Source organism: Oreochromis aureus, linkage group 12, assembly GCF_013358895.1.
Source record: "Oreochromis aureus strain Israel breed Guangdong linkage group 12, ZZ_aureus, whole genome shotgun sequence".
Lineage (NCBI taxonomy): Eukaryota > Metazoa > Chordata > Actinopteri > Cichliformes > Cichlidae > Oreochromis > Oreochromis aureus.
Genome location: NC_052953.1, coordinates 15285266 through 15310387, shown reverse-complemented (window position 1 = coordinate 15310387; position 25122 = coordinate 15285266). Strand labels below are relative to the sequence as shown.

At 40.5% G+C, this 25122-nt stretch overlaps 1 protein-coding gene across 1 annotated transcript in view; it reads left to right on the top strand.

Moving 5' to 3' along the window:
- Positions 1–25122, top strand: part of ipo11 (importin 11) — a 132380-nt gene that overhangs the window by 16904 nt on the left and 90354 nt on the right. Inside the window, exons 5-12 of the mRNA XM_039620775.1 lie at positions 624–827; positions 3440–3572; positions 3839–3897; positions 15963–16011; positions 21823–21893; positions 22074–22266; positions 23151–23303; positions 23909–23952. Of these exons, the coding sequence (XP_039476709.1) occupies positions 624–827; positions 3440–3572; positions 3839–3897; positions 15963–16011; positions 21823–21893; positions 22074–22266; positions 23151–23303; positions 23909–23952 (906 nt within the window). The remainder of the gene's footprint in view (positions 1–623; positions 828–3439; positions 3573–3838; positions 3898–15962; positions 16012–21822; positions 21894–22073; positions 22267–23150; positions 23304–23908; positions 23953–25122) is intronic.

Genomic DNA, 25122 nt, shown 5'->3' with positions numbered 1-25122 from the left:
TAAATACTTAGTTAACTGTGTACTGCAAGACGTTTTGAGATAAATCTTTTATACAACCATACGAACAAAAACTCACGCAAGGTTTTCACATTAAAAAACAACAGCTATTTGGAGTGTGTTCAAATAATATAAGGAGCTTTAATTTTTATCATAAAATGTCCATTAAGTCTTGAGGTATAAAGTGTCTTTTTCATTTTGAGCTTGTTATTAATCTCGAAGTATTAAGTGTCTTACCGGCAGTTTGTGTTGGAGTAATGAGTAGACTTGAGTGATATTTGCTCAGCTGTTGGGCTCAGTGGAAACCCAATAAAAAAATATGAGAAGTGAAGCTGTTACCAGATCATGTGATGCACATTGCAGATATAGCTTAGGCAAAAGCACTCTATCTTAAAAATCAACTTAATCCATGCAACTGATTCCCTATCTGTCACCAGATGCATGTACTATGTGCACTGTTGTTTGTAAAAGTTTGATATTCTGTGTCATATTTGTTCAAGCTACTTATTTTTTAAAGAGAACCACGTAATAAAATTCCCATCAAGTTTGCTCCACCTTCTGCTGTGTTTATGCTTTGTCCCTGGTCAACTTTCTTTCCTGCATGTATTTTTTTTTTTCCCCAACAGATAGCAACCCAGATCGCAGTACTGATAGCCAAGGTGGCCCGTCTGGACTGCCCCAGGCAATGGCCAGAGCTCATCCCCATTCTGCTCGAGTCTGTGAAGGGTCAGGATGGCCTGCAGCAGCACAGAGCGCTGTTAACCTTCTATCATGTCACCAAAACTCTAGCATCCAAACGACTGGCGCAGGACAGACGGCTTTTTCAGGATGTAAGTCCACAATATTAGCGGCTTCTGTGTTGATACAAAATTCTATTACAACATTTTGTTCTCCATTGCTTCTTATTCTTATTCTTATCCATTTAAAGTGTTTCTTTAGCTGTGTTTTGCTCTTTATACATCAGCTGTATATACCTGAATAAAAGGTTATGTTAGGTAATCAAGTAAACAGTGAAACTTTCTGGATTTTTATACTTTGTAGGTTGCAGCCTCCTGCTCTGTGCAATATAACTTTTTTTCTTTGTTGCTATTTTTTTCCTCCTTCAGAAGAATTTGAAAATGAATAGATGAATACTAAGATTATCCTGAGACTTGCGTTTTTTTTTCAGTTTTAGGTTTTGTCTCTAGGAGATGCTGTTTAGCTTCTGTTAGAAGCATGTTAAACACAAGATTTATAGTAAAAATATTCCCTTGTCACACATGACTCAAGCATGGTTGACTTGTTTAGAAATGGTTATCAGAGCTTCTGTGTCTGTGTTGATTTTGCGTTGAGGCAAATGAACTTTTCAGTAAGTATTTCTGGTGTTTCTGGTATTTCTGGTGAATACAGCGTACATTATACAACATTTTTCTTTCATGCTTGATTTAAATTTGAGTAAAAAAAAAGAGGCCATTTGAGGAGAGAAGGATTTTAGAGGAATGAGATGATCAAGCAGAGGGAAGATGGAGACCAACAGAGGGTGAAAGGGACATGAGAGCAGTGGCTGAGACCAAATAGTTGGATGCCAGGCAGAGGCATCCTGTATGCCAAAATTTCTGCCCTTAGGCAACACAAGAAACAAAGGCAGCCTGAGCCCCATTAAACAGTGAACTCATTTAATGATGCACTGATGACTTTGACACTGAATCTCCTCTCTTCCTCCTCTTCTCTTCTCTCCTCTCCTCCTCCTCTCTTCTTCTCATAATCATGTGTGTACTTATTCATACAAACATTTTGCTTATGCTGTAATTATATTCTCGGATAGTAATTGGATAGTAATTCTAAGACTGGTAACGCTGCTTATGTCATTGGGCTCCTGTTTAGTTTGGCAGCGTGAAAGATTAAAAGTATCATTGTAGTGTTAGAGGGCCATTAGGGAGAGGACTAATTCAGAAATTAGGTTCGCCTTAGGACCTTACAGACCTATACTTAAAGGCACCTTGATAGTTTTTAATTTTTTTAATGTTCTTTTTGATTGATGGGGTAGAAAATGCAAACGGCAAGGATGTACTGTTTTTTTTTTTTTTTTTTTTTTGCACAGATGTAGCACAGTGAGGAATAAAAAGGGGGATTAGAAGGTAGACTACAGTGCACCTGTGGACTGGAGTAGGTTCTTATTTTTTTTGAATGTCTGTAAGATTTGGAAAACTGTGTGTTGACGTTTTGATGCGATTTACCTGTTGTGCATTCACAGAATGTAATGAATGTAAAAACCCATATAAACAATAGCTTATCAGTCTACTGAAACACGAAGACTGAGGAAGTCATGAGAACAATATGAGGTTGTTTTCTGAACTTGGCTCATCACTTTTAGGCTCCATGGGTTGGATTAGTCTGGGATCTGAGGAATGGAAAACGACAAGCTGTAGAGAAATCTCTCCAAAGAAGAAACTTGCCAATCTTGCGGTTTCTCTAAAGAATATATCAAAGCCTATGCTGTGCTGTCAAAGTAGGGATTTCTCTTTGAACAGCCGAACATCAACTTAACCACTGATTCTCAGATTTTTCCCACTTGACTCTTGAGTGTTACCAAGAGCGCACAGTTCCTCTGGCTAGAAGTTGCTTGCTTTCCTTGTTTGATATATGGTGTTCACAATTTTCCACAGACTAATTTTAATGTGGGTGTCTTGTTTAACTTGATCAAATAGCAAACACTTATGAAATGACTGTTACCCCACTGCAATGTTATTGTCAATTCACTATTTGAATAGTTAATGAGATTTATTGTTTAGAGACCCCTCCCCCGTTTAAAAAATTCAACACTTACTCTGTTCCTTTTGCTGATTTATTGGTTGTTTTAAGCAGACATTCTCCCACTTGGCTGATAGAACTGAGTGCTTTTATCTGCCTTTGATGATCTTGTTTTGCATCTACAGGAGGTTGCTCTTATGGGGGGGGACAAGTGTAATTTGTTTGAGCCCAAATAATACTATGGCTGAGACTATAATTGGAAGTTCATTTGGAGCTAAATTAGACCTGTTATTCACAGGTCAATCTTTCCTTCCTGTTTGTTTGAGTGTATCACCAGCAATTGAGTTTCTGATGTTACATGTAGGGACGCGCCGATTTAATGGCCGCTCGTCAACACCGACCTTGTTGTCACCATATCAACAAATAAAATGACATTTACTGATGTCAGTGGCCGATGTTTACCTGTGGTCACATTAATTTACTGGCAAAGTGATCAAAGATGGTGTGCTGAAGGGATATTTTTAATGTTAATAAACCAATAAACAATAAAAAACAGGCAAATAAAAACAAAAGTAGGCTTTTGTACAAAGCTACACTCATATTAGCCCAGAATTTCTTATGCATTTATGTTGAGTGAAATGACCTCAAATGCTTTCGAGACCCAGATTAACCCAGGTGTGCCTGACCAAAATGTTAATGTGTATGTTGGCAGCTGGCATCGGGCATCTACAGCTTTGCATGCTCCCTGTGGAGCCATCACACAGACTGCTTCCTCCAGCAGATCTACGCCAGAGATGAGGCTGCGGCACTCAGCTCGCTGGAGAGGACACTGCTGTCTCTTAAAGGTAGCAACACTTGCCCAGACACATGCACGAATGCCACAAACCTGCATTATCATGCAAAGACATGCAGTCACCTATTAGCACAACATGGTAATATAATCGTTATGATCCCACCATTTGATTAAAAACATAGGTAATTGGACATGCAAACATGGAACTATTAATATATGCAGCTACTTTGTGAAACACAAATTATGAGGAGATGTTGAATATAGTTAATTTTTAATTAGTGAAAATCCTGCATAGTGATGTTTTTATGCTCCTTTTAGTGCTTCGCAAACTGACAGTCCATGGATTTCAAGAGCCGCAACAGAATATGGAAGTAATGGTGAGTCTCAAGTTATTTCAGCTGTGGCTGCTTTAGAACCTCTCATATTTTGGAAAAGCTGATATTTTTCTGTTGGTGTTTTGGGTCAAATACGACTCCAATCACAGCGTGCAAAATATGGATGGCCACGATGATTGAAAGTGCCTTGAGCCTTGTCTCGGTTCAAAGAGTCAGGAGCTCTTCTCTCACTCCTAGTGTGAAGAAAGTTCGACTGCATGAAACTGTTAATTCAATTTAGTTTAAATCTGGTTTAAAAAAAATCTTTAGCATGTGCCTGGATAGGGCTTTGGTTTCCTCATAGCTCAGAGTTAATGGAATCATTTGCACAAACTGTCCCAATTCTTTGAACTCCAGTTTCATATTCTGAGTACTCCTGTTTGGTGAAAGAATAATAATGAATGCTGAACAAGAATAATTGATAAACCTTGTTACTGGTTATTTTTTAAAGGATTAAGGCTTTTTGAATTTGATTTTAGCCAAGAGAATTCATGCTTGGAATTTTAATGTATTTTAAGTACCAAAATAAAACGGAAAACATTTTGGTGCATTTAGCTGTTCTGTGCCTAAACGAATTGTATCTTGAGCACATTGTGCAGTCCTATAATGCTGCTAACCATACTGGTGATAATTTTTTTTTTTTTATCAGATAACCTTTTCAGTATAGCAAATTGAATGCACTTAGGACTAAATTATCTGTGAAAAAATAGATATAAACCTTTAGGCTTAGTGAAGGTAAGTGCTCTTGAGTGTCTGAAATTTTTTTTACCTGAAATTGCTATACCGTATATGTAGGCAAGTGAAAAGAACATAAATGAATTCTATGTAAAACTGTGATCAGCAGTATTTCTTATTTTCCGGGATGTATGCTGTATCAGGGTCACCTAGTGGATGCCAGCAGTGCTATAACCTGTAGGCTGAAATAAATAACAATATAGCCTCGGACAGATGTGACCTCGTGAGCTTTTTCATTAAAAAAACAACAAAACAACACGTAGTCTGCTACAATTTCAAAACTTCTCTGTTTTTGTTTATTGTCTGTGAATTTTAACTCGTAGTAAAATGTACATTTGTTACATATTCATACACAGTGTGAGTAAATTGACAGGTCCCAACTGTTGTAGTTTTGTTCTCTGGTCTTTTTTGAAAGCACTGAGTAATCATCTATGGTACAGGCTGGAAAATGTTAGTGAACCTCTGTGTTAATGACTTCACCAAAAGCTATTTGGAGTCAGGGTTTCCAATTAAGGAGATTAGATTGGAGGTGCGGGTCGTATGTTGTTGCACTCTGTGAAAGTAAAGGCAATCAGTAACAACTTTGACATTAAAGATATGCTTGAAGCTATCCAGAATTGCTGGCTATAACTAATTTATGATATACATACATATAGGTTCTGTCAATCTATTAAAGCCAGAACAACTGAAAATTAAAAATAAATGTTAGTTGCCAAAGGGGAATTCAGTTTGTCCTTTTGTCTTTGATACAATGGAAGTCGTCACGAAAGGTCAACGAGTCATTAACATTAAAAGTGTGCTCAGTTGTTGTTGTGCTTTTCCGTCTTTGTGCTTCTGCTGTTATGTTTCTGTCATTTCTGATTTTTATTGCTTTATTTGTTTTTTCCTGCTTTTTTATGCTTGTAGATAGCAAGGACATTTTTATGACAGAAAAAAAAATGTTTACTGTGCCCTGTTTCTCCACTAATGAGACGACAACTTAGCCTCCAGGCTGAAGGTTATAAGATGGTCACAATATTTTCATTAAACGGATGTTTGCCTCAAGCTTTCACTGGTTATTCCAGCTCATTGTAGTGTTTTAAAGTAAATATTTCATATTTAATTTACATTGTTGCTTTTCTTAGTAATTACTACTTTAATAGTTGTTGTCATTCTCCTGGTGCTGAATAAACACAGGAATATGCCTACCTTGAATCTACTTAGGCAACCATGTCTTAATATTGATTGACTGATTGATTGATTGATTGATTGATTGATTGATTTATATACCTTTATTAGTCCCACAAGGGGAAATTTCATATAAGTCACTATGTTAAAATCAAGTTATATAAACATATTCATATTAGGCTCCAAGTGTGCACTGTAAGAAGTTGTTTAATCTTTTAAATAAATAATTAGGCTTTCTCTCACTTGTGGATTGTGAAATTGAAGGTGCTCATAGAAACAAGTAAGCAACATAATGCCAATATGACTAAGCACAGAGTAACTATCTTAAACTGTTTAATGCTGTATTTACACTAGGAAAAACAGTGTTTTGAAACTGACATGACGAAAAGGATTGCCATTGTGCGCAATGATCTTTTTGCCTTTCAAATGATTGCTGAAAAGATGGGGACCAGGTCTGCAACTACTCGCAGTGACGTGCAGTCTTGAAAGAGACTTTGGTGCATCAATATAGCAATAAAATGGCAAGAAGATGTAGTCAGTCTCCTATCAGTCTGTTATAAGATTGCGACTGAATGGGGTCAAATTTGCAATTACACGCAGTCTGCTCGTGATTAGTAAAATTTGCTAATCTGTTGCAAACCTGTTGCCGTCTACATACGCCGAAATTCACATTAACTACCACATTAATTACTTACATTTAGAGTCCAGCCAGAGTCTTGTAGATCTGAAAGAGAATTCCCACCTCTGATAGTGATGTAGCTGCTGTGGATGGAGACTTATCTACAGAATGATATGGGCACTCAGCAGTCTTGCTTTTATATAGGAATATAACCGGAATACAACCAGTTGGCAACCATTTGAGTCGACTTCCCTGTTGCACAGAGATGCGTCATAGCCAAGTTGTGCTTATTGGAGCAGACTGTCTCACACTGATTGCAATGTGTTGACAATGACAATTATTATTATCTGCAATGGCAATTATTTGAAAAGCTGTCTGAGAGTGATTGCAGTGAATCTGAGTCAGGCCCTTGATTGTTTGGAGACAAAGGAATACGTTTCCTTTTTCCAACATTTTATTCCTTTGTTTTTATTGGACATAACTGAAAGTTAATGTTGGGGAAAAAATGAGCTGATTCAGAGTGGGTAATGTCTCTTAAATCAATATAGAAATTAAGAATTAAGAAATTAACCTCTTTTCTAAATAGAAAACTTGTTAGTTATTCACTCTTTTGCCATATGTTAAGCTTTTTACCCCTCAGCCGAAAAGACTGATGGGGAATTGTCACTACCATGCCGGAGAGCGGCATGGTCACGCAAGTTTGTGATAATTCAAGAATAAGTGCACTGAGGAGTTTCAATTGATGTCATAGGTGTGTCTATTAGAAGGCTGAGGGGTAGCACTGGCATTTGCCAGTATTTTTTAATTTTTATCTAGTAACAGGAATCTCATTTAAATTGTTTTGAATGTTTTAGCGACTGCTCCATGTTTTTTATTTAAGTTTGTCAGAGAGTTGTGATTGTTTATGGATGTGTCATGCTCTTTTATGTATTGATTAGTTCTTGAAGAATTTGATGAGTTGTCACCTCCCATTTTGCTCTTCCTTTGATGATGGGTGTGATGATGAAGAAAACCCTTTTAATTCATATTGCATGATCTAATTTCCAGTTCCCTTTCAAGGTCATGTTTCTGTCAGGAACTAAAGTAAAGTGTCTGTAGGTTACTGGGTTGCTTGAGTTGCTTCATTGATTTTGATAGCTGATGTGTGTCAAATGTTCTATAACAAAATAATAAGTATCATGCTATAAGATGAGCCTGATATTATGGGTATAAAGGATACCTTTCATATGCTATAACTTAGGTTGATTGAGCCTCACATATTAATAAAACTGTAACCCTTGAATATATTTTTTTTCCTCTTTTAAGTGATCAGTAACAGATAAACTAATTTCTGTGAGTCTACATTCTAGACATTAACTTTGTGCTGTTTTGCTCAGACATGGTTATTAACAAACAATAGCTATGAACCAAAAAAAAGTTGTGTCACTCAGTTTTAACTATGTTTTCTACTTATGAAGTTATGAGGGCTCAAAAATACTCAGAAAATAAGAAAAACGAAATACAACAAAAATTCAACCCATTCATAGCTTGATGTTATAATAATTCTGCATTGTTTCATTAAATATACAAAAGTTGTTATACAAAAAAAAGCAACCAGTTAGCCACTTTTGAAGTGGTCAGGAACTGATTGACTTTACATAGAATGATCCTAAAAGGCTTGGTTAGTTGGTCTTGCTGTAGTGCTCATTGAATATAGAGACTAATTTTTTGTTCTCCTCATACATCCATCCATCCATCCATCTTCATCCGCTTTATCCACTTTATCCGAGGCCGGGTCGCGGGGGCAGCAGCCTAAGCAGAGAAGCCCAGACCTCCCTCTCCCCAGCCACCAAGGCGTTCCCAGGCCAGCCGAGAGATATAAGCTCTCCAGCGTGTCCTGGGTCTGCCCCGGGGCCTCCTCCCGGTGGGACATGCCCGGAACACCTCACCCAGGAGGCGCCCAGGAGGCATCCTTGTCAGATGCCCGAACCACCTCAACTGGCTCCTTTCGATGTGGAGGAGCAGCGGCTCTACTCTGAGCCCCTCCCGGATGGCCGAACTTCTCACCCTATCTCTAAGGGAGAGGCCAGCCACCCTTTGGAGGAAGCTCATTTCTGCCGCTTGTATCCGCGATCTCGTTCTTTCGGTCACTACCCACAGCTCGTGGCCATAGGTGAGGGTAGGGACGTAGATCAACCAGTAAATTGAGAGCTTCGCTTTTACACTCAGCTCCCTCTTCACCACGACGGACCGGTGCAGCGTCCGCATCACTGCAGCCGCAGCACCAATCCGTCTGTCGATCTCCGGCTCCCTTCTCCCATCACTCGCGAACAAGACCCCGAGATACTTGAACTCCTCCACTTGAGGCAGGAACTCATCCCCGACCCGGAGTGGGCACTCCACCCTTTTCCAGCTGAGAACCATGGCCTCAGATTTGGAGGTGCTGATCCTCATTCCCGCTGCTTCACACTCTGCTGCGAACTGTTCCAGTGCGAGCTGGAGGCCCTCACCTGATGAAGCCAACAGAACCACATCATCCGCAATAAGCAGAGATGACATTCTGAGGCCACCGAAGTGAAAGCCCTCCGCCACTTGGCTGCGCCTAGAAATCCTGTCAATAAAAATTATGAACAGAACCGGTGACAAAGGGCAGCCCTGGCGGAGCCCATCACCCACCGGGAACGAGTCCGACTTATTGCCGGCAATGCGAACCAAACTCTTGCAACGGTTGTATAGGAATCGAATGGCCCGTAGCAATGGGCCAGACACCCCATACTCCCGCAACACCTCCCACAGGACACCCCGAGGGACACGGTAGAATGCCTTCTCCAAGTCCACAAAACACATGTAGACTGGTTTGGGCAAACTCCCATGCACCCTCAAGTATCCTTGAGAGGATAAAGAGCTGGTCCAGTGTTCCGCGACCTGGACGAAAACCGCATTGTTCCTCCTGTATCCGAGGTTCGACTAGCGGACGAACTCTCCCTGGCACCCTGGCATAGACTTTCCCAGGGAAGCTGAGGAGTGTGATCCCCCTGTAGTTGGAACACACCCTCCGGTCTCCCTTCTTAAAGATGGGGACCACCACCCCGGTGGTACTGCCCCTGATCTCCACGCAACATTGTAGAGGCGTGTCAACCAGGACAGCCCTACAACGTCCAGAGCCTTCAGGAACTCTGGGCGGACCTCATCAACACCAGGGGCTCTGCCACCAAGGAGTTGTTTAACTGCCTCAGTGACCTCGCCCGAAATTGGCGGGTCATTCCCTCATCCCCAGACTCTGCTTCCTCCTCGGAAGACGTGTCAGTGGGATTAAGGAGGTCCTCAGTATTCCTTCCACCGCCTGACAATTTTTTCTCAGTCGACGTCAGCAGCGCTCCGCCAGCACTATACACAGTGCAGGTAGAGCACCGCTTTCCCCTCCTGAGACGCCTGACGGTTTGCCAGAATCTCTCGAGGCACTCTGAAAGTCTTTTTCCATGGCCTCTCCGAACTCCTCCCACACCCGAGTTTTTGCTTCAGCCACTGCCCGAGCCGCATTCCGCTTGGCCTGTCGATACCTGTCGGCTGCCTCCGGAGTCCCACAGGCTAACCAAGCCCAATAGGACTCCTTCTTCAGCCTGGTGGCTTCCTACACCTCTGGTGTCCACCATTTGGTTCGGGGATTACCACCACGGCAGGCACCAACCACCTTGCGGCCGCAGCTCAATGCAGCAGCTTCGGCAATGGAGACGCTGAACATGGTCCATTCGGACTCAATGTCCCCAGTCTCCCTCGGAATGCTGTTGAAGCTCTGCCGGAGGTGTGCGTTAAAGATCTCACGGACTGGGGCCTCTGCTAGACGTTCCCAGCACACCCTCACTACGCGTTTAGGTGCACTGGGTCTGTCCATCGTCCTCCCCCGCCACCTGATCCAACTCATCACCAGGTGGTGATCAGTTGACAGCTCAGCCCCTCTCTTTACCCGAGTGTCCAGAACATATGGTTGCAGGTCTGGTGATACGATTACAAAATCGATCATCGACCTGCTGCCTAGAGCGTCCTGGTGCCACGTGCACTTATGGACACTCTTATGTTCGAACAAGGTGTTCGTTATGGCCAAACTGTGATTTGCACAGAAGTCCAATAACAAAACACCGCTCGGATTCAGATCAGGGAGGCCGTTCCTCCCAGTCACGCCCCTCCAGGTCTCGCTGTCGTTACCCACATGAGCATTGAAGTCTCCCAGTCTCCAGGTGGGGCACCTTCCACCCCGGGACTCTAAGAAAGCTGGGTACTCTGAACTGCCACTCGGCTAGGGCTGGGCCATATTATACCGTTCACGGTAATACCGGTACAATGTTGGGCAACGATAAGAAAATGAAATATCGCGATAGAATATGGGTAAAACGCGCATGCGCAGTGCCTTTGTTTTCGTGCGCACATGGCGATTGTTGAGTGAAACAGATGAACCAGAATTGGTTTGTAAAAATGGTGCAACTTCAGTGATGTGGAACTGGTTTGGTGTTTGTCCGTCAGATACACAACAAAGCACATTTTTTTGTAGAACATGCAAGCGGGCCGTCGTTATTACCGTATTTGTCGGACTAAGGTGCTCGTAAATCTGGGAGTAATCTGGGTCCTAAACTCCGTCCTCTTCAGGTCCCAAAGTCAAACGAACACACAGCATCACTGAGAGTTAAAACTGTCTAAATTCTTTCATCTTTAATAAAACGATCAGCATTGCTGCTTTACCAGGTGTTTAACATCCAGGCATCCATGAAAACAGAATTTATTACATTTAACGGAGTTAGAAGTTAGCAGGAAGCTAGCGGAAGTTAGCTCGCTAGTTTCGCTAGTTACCTAAGCATGATATAGCATGTTCTGACTGAGAGATTTCTGAAAAAATTCAAACGCACAGCTCTGCTATCACTTCCAACATAAATGAAGACAGGAAACTAAACAGCAGTGACGTTTGTAGGGTTACTGAAGTTGGGCTAGGTGGTATATAATGATGTGGTACGTGATCGCTAGCGACACAGCTATGCTAGCATAACATAAACAGTGAAGCTGGAGGATGAACGCTAACACTTTTCCACTCGATAAACGTTAACGTGAGGGTTCCTGGTGGTTAGGGACAAATGCAATCGCATGGCAGGATGCTGTAAACGGACCAAACTTCAGTCAGGAGAACAACTGAGATAATCCATCCACAATATGAGGTTAGTCATTAATATACTGCAACAACATGGGAATAGAGCAGCTGTGATAGAATACAGCATTAATGAATCAATGGTACAGAAGTGGAGGAAGCAAGAAGAATGAGTTGAATAAAGTTTGATTTATCTGACTGCTTTGTTTCGCTTAATGTGCCTTATAATCCCGTGCACCTTATGGTCCGAAAAATACATATTTGGCTTTTTTATTTGGCACACTGCAGTTTAATGTTGCAAAGCACCTCTTTTTAACTACAGTGGATATTATACATGGTTATGCTCAGGATATGTCATCCCATTTCTACTGGAAATGCCTTTTGGTTAAACTTTCAGCAAGAAATTTGCATTTGCACTGTTAAATTTGTATATAGCTTTAATGCATATAAAAAAAACAGCTGCTTGTTTAAGTGAAAATAAATGGATGGGGGGTTTTTTTGCACTAGTAAAGTTGTGGAGTTGTATTTTGTCTGGCATCAATTATATCGTCAGTTATATCGTTATCGCAAATTTTCAAATATATATCGTGATAAATATTTTTGGCCATATCGCCCTGCTCTACACTCGGCGCATAAGCGCAGATGAGGGTTGGAAAAACCCCAACATACCGGCAGCAAGCCGAGGGGATATTAGAATTACCCACCCCAGCCCGCCGCCTCTCACCAGGGGCAACTCCAGACTGAGACAGAGTCCAGCCCCTCTCCAGGAGACTGGTTCCAGAGCCCAAGCCATGCGTAGAGGTGAGCCCGACTATATCTAGCCGGTACCTCTCAATCTCACGCACTAACTCAGGCTCCTTCCCCACCAGAGAGGTGACATTCCATGTCCCTATTGCCAGTCTTGGCAGCCGGGGATCAGTCCGCCAGGGCCTCCGCTCCTGTCCTCCGCGCGGCACACAATGCACCCGACCCCTATGGCGCCTCCTGCTGGTGGTGGGCTTGCGGGAGGATGGGCCCATGTCTCCTCTTCGGGCTGTGCCCGGCCGGGCCCCATGGACTAAGGCCCAGCCACCAGACGCTCGCCCTCGGGCACCCTCCCTGGGCCTGGCTCCAGGGCGGGGCCCCGGTAACCCTATCCCGGGCAGGGTAAACTGTTCCCTCGATGTTCCCTTCATAAGGGTCTTCTGAATCGCTCTTTGTCTGGTCCCTCACCCAGGACCAATTTGCCATGGGAGACCCTACCAGGGGGCAAAAGCCCCCAGACAACATAGCCCCTGGGATCCCTGGGACACACAAACCCCTCCACCACGATAAGGTAGCGATTCACGGAGAGTCTCCTCATACAATAGTGTGCATTTGTTTTTCCTTCCAAGGAGCAAAACAAAGCGGTGTTGAGCAATAGTTCTGCAGGCTTTGTGAAGGTCTCTGAAAGTTTTTCTGTAGACACTTTCTTTTTTGCTCATTTTCAGTCCAGTCCAGTCCTTGAACATTTTCAGAGGAAGTATTTTTGTTAAAGCCACTTAACACTGACCTATGAATCATTCAAGCATTAAAAAAAAAAACTAATTCAAGGGATCAACTAGTGTTGTGTCTACACATGACAGACAGGATAGCGAAGAACAAATTTGAAATTGCATCTTTTACTGAAAGCACATAATTTGTTCCCATTTATTTAGTTCAGTGCATACCCCCCACACACACACACACACCCCAAAGATGACAAACTAATATTTTTGCACCAATAAGGTGATTCCCAAAGAACAATTAGCTGAAAACATGGTATATCATGGCATGGTGTGCAGTGCCCTAAAAACAAATAAACAAAAAACTGGATCAAGTGGATGATAAAAGAAGTGTCAGGCCTAAAACTGAAACCTGAGAAATGGATCTGACCTTTAAGCTGATCCATCTACTTTTCACTGAAGCCTCAACAAATATGGTCTCGGTTGAGGGGTGATAATCAAGAAGCCATTCGAACGGAAGGGAAATAGGCAGAAAAGGTTTGAGGTATGACAAATTACACAAGAACTGTATTGAAAATGAGTTCTTGCGTAAGTGGCAACAGGTCTTATGGAGTGATAAATGCAGACTTGAAATTTTTTAGTTCAGATTGTTGTCAGTATCTACAGGGGAGACCGAGAGAGGTACAGCAGTGAGTGTGTACAGTAAAACACAGTGCAGGCTTTGTGGAGGATCCACCATCAAATACTATCTGGAAAATGTTGTTGGTTGGCAATAGCTTCATTCTTCAGCATGGGGATTATCCTAAACACACTGCCAATGTAGTAAAAGTATACCTGCATAGAATCTCCTTGCCTCCTGGTAATGTGTTAATCGTAAGGTTAGTGGTTCAATGCCTGGTTGCTCCAGTCTGTATGATAAGTATCCTTGGGTGAGATACTGACCCCAAGTTGCTCCCCGATCTGTTCATTGGAGTGTGAGTGGGGTGTTAGATAGAAAGCGCTTGGGTAGAAAAGGATTGAAAAAAGTGCATGTATAAGTGGGTGAATGAAGCAGATTGAGCACTTAAGTGGATTAGGAAAGAACTATATAAAAACCAGTTTGGTGTATAAGAACAATGGAACACCATTCATCCTAGATTGGCCTCCCCAGAGCCCAGACCTCAACATCATTGAAGCAATGTGTGATAAAACGGACATAGAATGGAACAAAAGGCAGCCAACATCCAAAGAAAGCTTTAAATGTCCTCTAAGAAGCTCGAGAACTGTCCCTTAAAACTACTTGAAGACTGTAAGAAAACTTGCATAAATGTTGTAAATGTGTTGGAGAATAAATGTGGTCATCCCAATGTTGACCTTCAAGCTCATTAGAAGTGTGCAAACTCCCTTTTTTGCCTTATAGACTACATTTCCATTTGTGTACATGTTTTAATACTTTGCTGTTCCCATTTCCTGAGCAAAATTTAAAGGAACAAAGCGGTGGACTGATACTTTTGCACATTACTATATGCCATTGATTCTAGTGTCCAGTGTATTCAGATTCCACATTTTCAGAAGAATGAGCTGTGCAGCCATCTGTTCTAAGTTGGCACTTCCCCTGAACTCTGCTTAGTGTGTCACAGCCCTATGGCATCGTTTATGGAGTTCGTACTTGCGGTCCCGTTAAAAAGCTGTTTTACAATGAATCTCTTTACACATGGCATGAGCATTCTGAAAAGATTAAGTTTGTTTTCTTCTCACCACAGTGGCTGCATTATTGCAGAACTGCAGTGAGTTGGAAAATACTGTCTCTAAGAATAAAGAACATTGTCACTCTGCACACAGGCTGCCACAGTGATGAATTTTAAAACTCATTTTGCAGTTGATAATCTTCCTAGCTTGATTGTCAAACAATCACTAAAAGAGTGAGGACGCAATAGAATTTCAATAGAGCTTGTTCGACATAGACAAAAAACACTAAAGCTGGATGAATAACATCCAGGAGCTTTCCAGCATCTGGGTGTCACTCCATTCCAAAAAGTTATGCATCAAAAAAGGCACATTCACTTGTGGCATTGTAAAACTGGTCTGTGCCCATATACTTGATCACAGAGCTAAAACATTCACTACTTAAATTGCCACTCACTGCTTTTCCCTTAGATCTTTTCTCAAAGCGAACTTGCCTATTTGACACTCATCTGCCTTTTTCATCTCCTACTTCTCACAGTACTGCTGACATACCCATTTGATGACTATCACTGTGTATCCATTTTCCATCTCTGTTCATTTTGCTGACATTTGTTTGCTTTTCTCCTCATCCTTGTGCATTCTTCCTTGGCATTACTATTAGCCTCATTTCCCTTCCTCTTTAGTTCTAGAATATTTTTTGACATGACTGATTTGATTGAAATTATTTTGCACTCCCTTTTCGCAGTTTGCAATTTCCTACATGCTCCATTTTGATATCCCCCCATGCACCTTGCCTATACCCCTCTGTCTAAATCCTACCATGAGCATAGCGAACGCTTGCTGTGAACCGTGTTCTCTGTAATTTTCCACACTGTCTTCTGTGCTCCACTTGTGACCCCCCCGTTTCTTCACTCACTCTTTTTAGGACCTTTAGTTGTTGACTAGACTGTGTTGGCTGAATGCGTGATTAATGCCACTGCTGTTGACCTCATGGCTGCACATTATTGGAGAACTAAACAGTTGTGTCTCCATCTATCATCTAATTTCCCATGCTAAGCCATGACTATACCAGGCTACAGAAAATTGATTCTCTTTCATACAGAGTAGCTGGCACTTTTATTTTTATATATATATATGTACATATATATACTCCTGAGTAAAGCTGCAAGCTTCCCCACCTACACAAATACCAAAAGTTATTCCCTTGTCAGTATATCTCCTCTTGGGCAATACTAATGAAGCAATCATCAGTGATCAAATGCAAAAATGTCAGAGATTAAACTTTATTTCACCCTCTCTTCCTTTTTAGGGCTTCCTGAATGCAGTGTTTGAAAGGCTAAAACAGTTCTTGGAATGCTGTGAGTATATGTTGCTTTCTTTTTCCTTAAGTATATGATTATAGGCTTCACACTTCAGTAAACGTGTTAGTGGTGCTTCATGTAGTGCATGCAGAAGGCATTTCCTGAAAAGTCTCCGATAATTTCTGATTTCTGAAGTTAGGTGGTCGAATTGAAAATGAAAAGTTCAGAGAGTCATCCTAACGGGCCTCGTTTTTCATTAATTTATATTCTGAAGTATTGGAACATGTCTAATTACAAGGTTTTTTTTTCTTAAATTAAAAAAATAGTTTGGATTAAAGACGTCCTAATCTATGAATATTTTATGTCTTGAGGAAAAAAGTAAAATACATCATGAATCGACTTTGATAATCATGTGCGTGCGCATGTGAACATAAGATCAAAGTATAAAAAAAAGTATGACATAATCCCACCTATCAGCCACTCCTATCCTATTCTTTGCCTCTTTTCCTTGATATTATGTTGTTTTAGGTGTGATGATAGTTCTTTACTGTGTGGTTTTTTTGCTGACCTAGAGTTTTATATTCTGGTTCTGAGCAGCAGTTGAATTTAAAACTATTTCTTTCACTTGGAATCACAAACTTTATACTCAAAAAGCCAACATTGCTATTTAATAGTGTATTTAATGAGTTTCAACAGTGCTGCTCAAAACAACCTGAGGGTGAGTGGAATCTATCCTGTGTTTTACCTAATCACAACCTTTGAGTGGGGTCTCCTTTTGGTGGAAGGTATTTGCAATTTTGGGCCACATTATTCTAGGTACTAAAGTGTCACAGAAATTCATCCAGGAATTTAGAATCTACTTTTAATTTAATCTCCAAAGACCCCTTTTTGGTTTTCTTTCATCTGGATCACGATGGGCCTGTGAGGTGTGACTACACGATTGTTCACGATTAGTCTGTGATCAGCAGACAAAAAGCCTGTTGCTGCTTTGGCAGAAATGTGCATTTTTCCATTATTTTCTGTTTGGTAATGAAAAGTTTCTGGCTCTGTGGACAATAAACCATGAATACTAATATTCCCTCCTTAATACTAGAGTTGACTTATTCTTTAGCTATTGTGTAAATAAATTGTAAAATGGGAAGGGTCCGGAGTGTTTACGTTTAAAAAGCAGGGACTTTCTTGTTAACTAGAACTACAGCAAATGATCTTAGTCCCTACAGTGTACACTGCTTAAAAATAGGGGAACACATTATCATTACATACCACAAAGTCAGTTAAATTTCATGCACAGTTAGGAAGCACAAACAATTTTGAGTCCATTTTAGCTGTTTGAAAGTACCAGAGGCACAGAAAGGGCAGCATCCAAGACAATATGAGCAGCTCCCTCTGCAGCTGGATCCTTAACTTCCTGTCTGACAGACGCCAAGTGGTCAGACTGGGCAGCACCACCTCATCCCCCATCACACTGAACACTGGTGCTCCACAGGGGTGTGTACTGAGCCCTCTCCTGTACTCACTCTACACCTACGACTGCACGGCCACTAACAACTCCAACATCATTGTGAAGTTTGCGGACGACACTACAGTGGTGGGTCTTATCACCAACGGTGATGAGACAGCCTACAGGGAGGAGGTCAGCGCCTGACCCACTGGTGTCAAGACAACCATCTCACCCTCAACGTCGCAAAGACAAAGGAGCTGATAGTGGACTTCCGGAGGTGCAGAGGAGTACACACCCCCCATCACCATCAACGGCGCCCGCTGTGGAGAGAGTGAGCAGCTTCCGCTTCCTTGGTGTACATCTGGCTGAGGATCTTACGTGGTCAGTACACATAAACAAGACAGTGAAGAAGGCGCAGCAGCGCCTCTTCTTTCTCAGGAGACTGAAAAGATTTGGCATGAGCCCCGCATCCTCAGGACCTTCTATCGCTGTGCCATTGAGAGCATCCTCACTGGATGCATCACCACCTGGTATGGCAACACCACCGCTTACAACCGCAAAGCTCTCCAGAGAGTAGTGCGGTGTGCTGAACGGATAATTGAGGTGAGCTTCCCTCCCTCCAAGACATCTACAGGAAGCGGTGCCTGAGGAAAGCGGGAGGATCATCAAGGACTCCAGTCACCCCAGCCATAAACTCTTCAGACTACTTCCATCAGGAAGGAGGTTCTGCAGCATCCGGTCCCGCACCAGCAGACTGAGAGACAGCTTTTTCCACCAGGCCATCAGACTGCTGAACACGTCATAGACACCTCACCCTCACTACTGGAACTTCAACATTATGCACTCCATACTGTACATTAATGCCACTGTTTTGCACATACCTACCTCTGTATATTTTATATTTTATATATCTTATTTTATTGTTTACTCTATTTCATTTGTAAAACATGTATATACACACTCACACACACACACACACACACACACACACACACACACACACACACACACACACACAGAAAAACATATTTAGTACACATTCAGTAATGTATATACCTTTATATATGGTACATATATTTATTACTTTTAGATTAACCATTTTTATATTTTGCTTGTTGCACGTTATTGTATTTTGCACAACTCTGTTGCTTGTGAAGCTTGCACACAAGAATTTCACTCGCATGTACTGTACCAGTGTACCTGCACATGTGATGTGACAATAAAGGTGATTTGATTTGATTTGATTTGATTTGATTTGATATCCAAAATGGGAATGATTTTGGAGGTGACCATTGATCTTATCTGTCTTGACTTTTTTCTCTAGTTTTTCTTTTAGCAAGTCCTAGTCCTTGCACTACTGATAGCATAAGCCCATTCAGGTGCAGCCCATTCAGGCTGCACAAGTAGTCTAGCTCCTCCAGAATGTACATGGAGCCAGTACATGGTGTTGGAAGAAAGCATGCTTTGTTTCCCAGCAGTTTCAGGAAAGTAGGACAGGGTTGTAGAACGGCATCAACCCAACTCTTCATCAAAAGGTGACAAAATGGCTTCTAATGTGCAGATTCCTGACCAAACTGTCAGAAAAAGGACATGCAACACTCATGAAGTCCCAACATCCTTAGTGGGACCTGTACTCACAGCCCAGCACCATGGACGTTGGCCACCTGTTTTACCTAATTGAAGTCATAACCTCCATCAGAACCAGACTCCATAAAGTCCTGTGTATGGGGCCATTGATTTTCTTGTGATGATCAAGTGTTCCCTTAAGTTTTTTTGAGCAGTGCAGTTCCATCAGTTAAACAGGTTTCTCATGCCCTTGTGCTGGATTTCTATCCACTGGGAACTACTTAGTTCATTGGCTGCTGCGTAAGCTCACTTTTCTTCTCATCTCGGTATTTATGGTCTCTTTTTCTTTTCTATAAAAGTTTGTCATAGCATCCAATCAGTTTGAGATAAATCTCAGGCACAACTCCACCATCTGCCGTAGCAGCAGATGTTGAAAAAATATCATTAGCAGTATCAGCCAGTACTATCAGTTCTAATATTCACCCTGCTGATGGCAGTGGAGACAGGATCGTGGTCCTGTTGGTATTTTGGCCTGACAGATAGGGGAAACGGAAAGACAGCTCAGTGCTTGTGGTGAGAAATATCAGCTCTGCACAGTCTGATAAGGTCAGCTATATACACTGGTTTCTTGGGGACAGTGTTTGTGGTCCATTCTGATGTCAGACTCTTTATCTTTGAGGTTTGTACTCCAAGACGGATCACCTGTCTATTTTTGTTAGTCACTATATTCTTGTAATATACATATATATATTTTTTTTCTGAGCTGCTTATCTTTTAAGAACAATGAATAAAGGTTTAATTCTTCGAATATGTTTCTTTGCTTAGTTAAAGATATTTTTGATCGCTCAGATATTGGTTCCTTAGTACGTGGGTGACTTTGCGCATCTAACATTACCAACTGTTGCATATCATCAGAGAAACAATGGCATGAGCACGAATTCAGTTAGAATGCAGTGGGCTCTGAAAATTTGTATGGATCAAGAATATGTGGCCAAAAAAGTAAACAAAGCAAAATTAACCTATTTTGCTTTTTTAGTGAAGCTTTTGTCATTTCAAATTAGTACATGCTGATGGACGTTTAAGTGTGTATGAAGCTGAAGGAAACAATGACCTTGCATGCTCACAAGTGGTTGGAGGAATGTGTGAGACTGTTGTTGGCAGAGCTGATTTCATCAATGAGTTTGGCAAGAATGTAAACTATAGGGGACATCTTTATTGCCTCTAGAATCATGAGTGGTTTTATGGAGCCAAAATTTACATCAGAGGGAGCGAGTCTTTTATTTTCTAGCTTTTATATTACTGTGCTTTATTATATGCATCAGCGCTTGTAAAGGACTCATGGGATTATCAGAGGGTCAGCAAGGTGTAGTGGACATCTGACTTTAAAGAAAAGGAAGTCTCAGCTGGAGAGTCAACTTTCTTCCCCCCCTTTCTTTTCTTTCCTGTCTTCCTTGTACTGCAACGATTGATGTAAATGGCATTGTTAGCTCACTTGGGACAATAAGAGCAATTTTTTTTTTTTTTTTTTTTAATTTTTGTCCATCAGTCTGAGATCCTTGAAAGGGTTTTCCCCTATCTGTTGATAAGTAAAATGTCAGTTATGTTTTCTACTATCGGTTAAAATCATCTCTTTTTGGTGTATTACAACTCGTAGTGATTTTAACTCATATTCCAAGTTGACTGATGAATGTGTCCCTAGGTATTGGACATACTGCTGTTTATTCTGCGCATACAAGAATACCATTTTTATGCTGATGAAATTGTATTTGATGCATAGATGTCACTGGAATTAAAAGATACTTTTGAAGATATTCAGACCTGGATTTTAATATAAAATCATTCTAATTTCTTAAGAAGCAAAAATGTGAATCTGACTGAGAACCTGAGGAGACCATACACATACAGTAGGAACTTTCAGTCACAAGGTAGCCAAGCCATAAATCATATCTGCTTTATTTTGTTTTAATCTAAAACATTAATTTACAAAGTGAACATCAAGCATCATTGAAGATGACTTAGAAGAAGTGGTTGTTACTTTAATATGCATTAGGTAAATGTTTACTAAAATCAAGTGCACCAATTGATGGCCATTAGAAATTATAAAGAGTTCGGACACTTACTTATTTGCTTTTCTTGTTAGGCTTTGAGACTTCTTCTGACCTTTATATTGAGTATTTCTAAAACCTCAAACTGAAGATCTTGCTTAAAAATTTTGATTTTTTTGCCTTCAAAATAGAGTAACTCCTCTATAAAAAATAATGCCACTATACTGCTAACACAGGATCTTTAGAGATGATGTGTCTGTTAATGTTAGGTCGCTATCGCTGTCATCTAGCAGGCAGTCTTTATCTTTAAGGCTTTTCTGCCTAAGCTCTGAGATCTTAAACATTTTTATTTCAGATGCAAGTAATAATCTCTTAATCAGTGAAGAGGTTGGCCTTGAAGTGGAAAATACTAGGGAAATGGGGAAAGAGATTTCTTCTGCGGTGTACCTTCATACCCCTTTACCCTCATCACTGATCTCAAAGACGTCCTAAATAAATTCTTCCAAAATAAATAGAGCTAATGACTAATTCAGAGTGATTAGGTTTGCAGTTTTTTCCTCCTCCTTTTTGTCATGTGTGCATTGAATATCCAGGATTATAAAGCTCTTAAAATTGTTATTATTGCTTTGTTTCTTTTTTTTTTTCTTTTCTTTTTTCAATAAGAGTTTAATAAGAGTTGCAGATGCAGCTCCTGCTTCCTACCTTTTAGTCCGGTATCTTGGATCTAAATGAAATGAGTTCCAAGAATGTTGCATGCATATGTTTAGTGTAATACTGCTTTAAGTAACAAAGCTATGTGATTGTTTTATGCTTCAGGTCGCCAGGTTGGTTCAGACAGCACATGCAGAGAAAAGCTGGAAAAGACCATCATTTTGTACACTAAAGTTGTGAGTTGACCCGTCTATTAATTTATGATGATATAAATGACTGCATTACTTGTTCATGAATAGGTTGTGCATTCTGCCTCTGAGGGTGGCCTGTTATAGCTTCTTCTGTAAAATATTTTAATTTACCACTGTTTTTATGTATCTGTCCTTGTGTTCTGTCTACCCCTTCCTCTCACGTAGTTGTTAGATTTCCTGGAATACCATCCATGCGCATTTATACCGCTAATCCAGCGGTCCCTGGAGTTTGCTGTTACCTACGTGTTCACGCCTGCAGGAGAGGGAGTGACCTTTGAGCGTTTTATTGTTCAGTGCATGAACCTCATCAAGATGATTGTAAAGAATGATGCCTACAAACCCGCCAAGAACATTGATGGTAAGTTGTGAGTGTGAGGAAGGAGGAGTCTGAAGGGTTGGAGAAAACTGAAAAATATACGTGATAACACTAAAAATTAAAATGATGCTCTAGGTAGGTAATAAACATTTCATTTTAGGTTTGTGATTTAAAAATTAGCAGAAATGCCACAAGCCCTTGAATATGCGTCACTGACAGTGAGTTTGAATAGCACAGGGCTATAACGCCATCGGTGTCACTGTACTTTATCGCAGCTCCATGTATTTTCTTTTTTCTTTTTTCTTTTCCCAAGCTGTCTGATGTTTCTAGTGCTTCATTAGCAAATGGCACAGCAGTTGGTCTTTCTTCTGTCAGCTAGCATAATCTCTGGGGTTCCTTACTCAAGAACTTTCCCATTCTAACAATCCAAGGTTCTGGGTTTCATTCGAATATCTGACTGTGTTGTTGTATCAGAGTTGGTCATGGCTTCAGTTTTACTTTCCTATAACAGAGAAGATAAATGAGGAAGTTAAAAGGCTGTTTAATTTTCTTCTTTTACTGTAACCTTAAATCATGCACAAATTAATACAAAATAAAAAATGAGCAACAGAGCAGAATGTTTTTTTTTTTTTACCAGAAACATTATTAAAATGTATTACGATTTTGAAGTTAACGAGCAGACAGCAAAAAATGAGTCACACTTGAGGATTACTTCAGCTGCTCCTTCCCTAAAATTAAGAGATCTTGCCTTGCAGTCCTCGTTTGTATTTAGGAGTCTTACATACTAAATGTCTGTAGTGGCAGTACTGATATAATGTTTGGACTGTATTAAGTAACAATATTTTGAAGTGTCTGTGTTTATGATGACTTATGACTCAAGTGTTATCTTTTTCCTTTATTTATTATTGTATCTCTCCATCCTTCAGACAGTAAACCAGAGAGCCTGGAAGCTCACAAAATCAAGACGGCATTCTTCACCCACCCTACATTGACAGAGATTGGACGTCGCCTTGTCTCACACTACTTCCTTCTCACAGAGGAAGAGCTAGCAATGTGGGAAGAGGACCCTGAGAGCTTTGGTAATATCACATCTACAAATATGCTGCCAGATTTGAACTTGTATGGATTTTGTCTTTTTTGTGTATTTTGAATTTTGATGTATTAGGGAGAATCTACAGCATTAGGTAAATGATTGCTACCATTATATCACCATATTATATTAATACCCTTAATCCATAAATTGGACAGTTTGCAGATTTGTCTAAAGCAGTACTTTGTGATTTATAATACTTATTTTTGATTCTCCTTAAAACTGTCAATTGACATAATTTACAGGGTATAGCTCTTGGTGCGCGTTTGTAGTTATAGGCAGCATCTGAGATCTTGATATATTTTCAAAACATTATAGTGTCCTCACAGGCTTTACGTAATGACACTGACCACTCAGACATAACACTTCATAAAGCTAAAACCACAAGGGCCCAGTGTGGGAGTTCAGTCTGTTGACATTTGAATCCAATTTTATAGTCAGTCAGAGCCACATATTGGAGTGTGTGTGTGAGAAAACACATTTGCAATTTCAGGGCTTTGTCATGATATATATGATGTTTCTGTTGTGTAGTCTCAGCCATCACCTCCTGATCAACATTTTCTAATAGATAATTATTTTTTGTAACTGTTTCAGCTGTGGAAGAGACAGGTGGTGACTCTTGGAAATACAGTCTGCGGGTAAGTATATTTTTATATGTATCTATATATATGTGCAGAGAAATGGTAAATTAATAGGGTAGCTGTGGCTCAGGAGGGTAGACCAGGTCGTCCACTAATCAGAAGATCAGTGATTCAGTCCCCTCTACCAGCACATTCATGAGCGTTTATGGATAGGTGAATGTTTTGCTTTGCTTTGAGTGCTCAGTTAGAATAGGAAAGTGTAACTATATGAGTACCAGTACTTTGAACTGTTACATATATAGCACACTGAGTTGGTTTGGAAGAACAGTCTGTTCAGTCTTATGCTCAGAAGAAGAAGGAAATTAAATATTTGCCTCATCATACAAAAAAAAAGCATTAGAGGAATAAATAAAGCAAAATAAATCGATCCCCTGTGTTTTTGGGTAAAACTGAATGTCGAGAACAGACAGAAATCAATTCTGATGTCTGTCTTTACAATCATAAAAATGTAGATTTAAATGATCATAACAGCCAGTTTCATTTCAGTTAATTGCAGCGGTATTGTTACATATTTCTGTGTGTGCTGTATTTTCAGAAATGCTGTGCAGTTCTGTGGTGGAAGACTGTATACATTGCAGCATCATAAAACATTTAGTGGTGCCTGGAGTTTTAAAGGTTGTCATGAGTCTAGTTAGTTTTAGAGGCTTATCTTCAGCTGTTGCTGATGCATGACATAATCTTTTATCCATGGTCCTATATCTTCTCTATCCCCCTCCTGTGTTGTGCCCCATTCCACTTACTTTCATCACTTCAGATGACAAACGTCTGCCCTGCTGTTTCTTTGAAGTACAGTAACACATTCTTTCAGTGAACTCCAAGCCTTGTACGAGTTTTTATTCATTTAAGGCATGCCGCAGCAGAAGAAAAGTGGCATTATGGTCTAAGAACTTATTAAACATCTAATTACTTCATAGTTTTGAATTCTTCTAGAAAACATTTTTGTGAGTTTTCATACCTTTTAATGCATCTGTTTCTTTCTGATAGTTTTTTTTTTGTTTAAAATGCAGTGGTATAAAACTGCATGCCTTAGAGGATGATTTTATTTATATATTTTGGAATCTAGTAACTTCTGAATTCACACATGAATTCATACATGTGCATGGCAATTAAAAAATGGTAAATGGCCTGTATTTATATAGCGCTTTTCTGGTCCCTAAGGACCCCAAA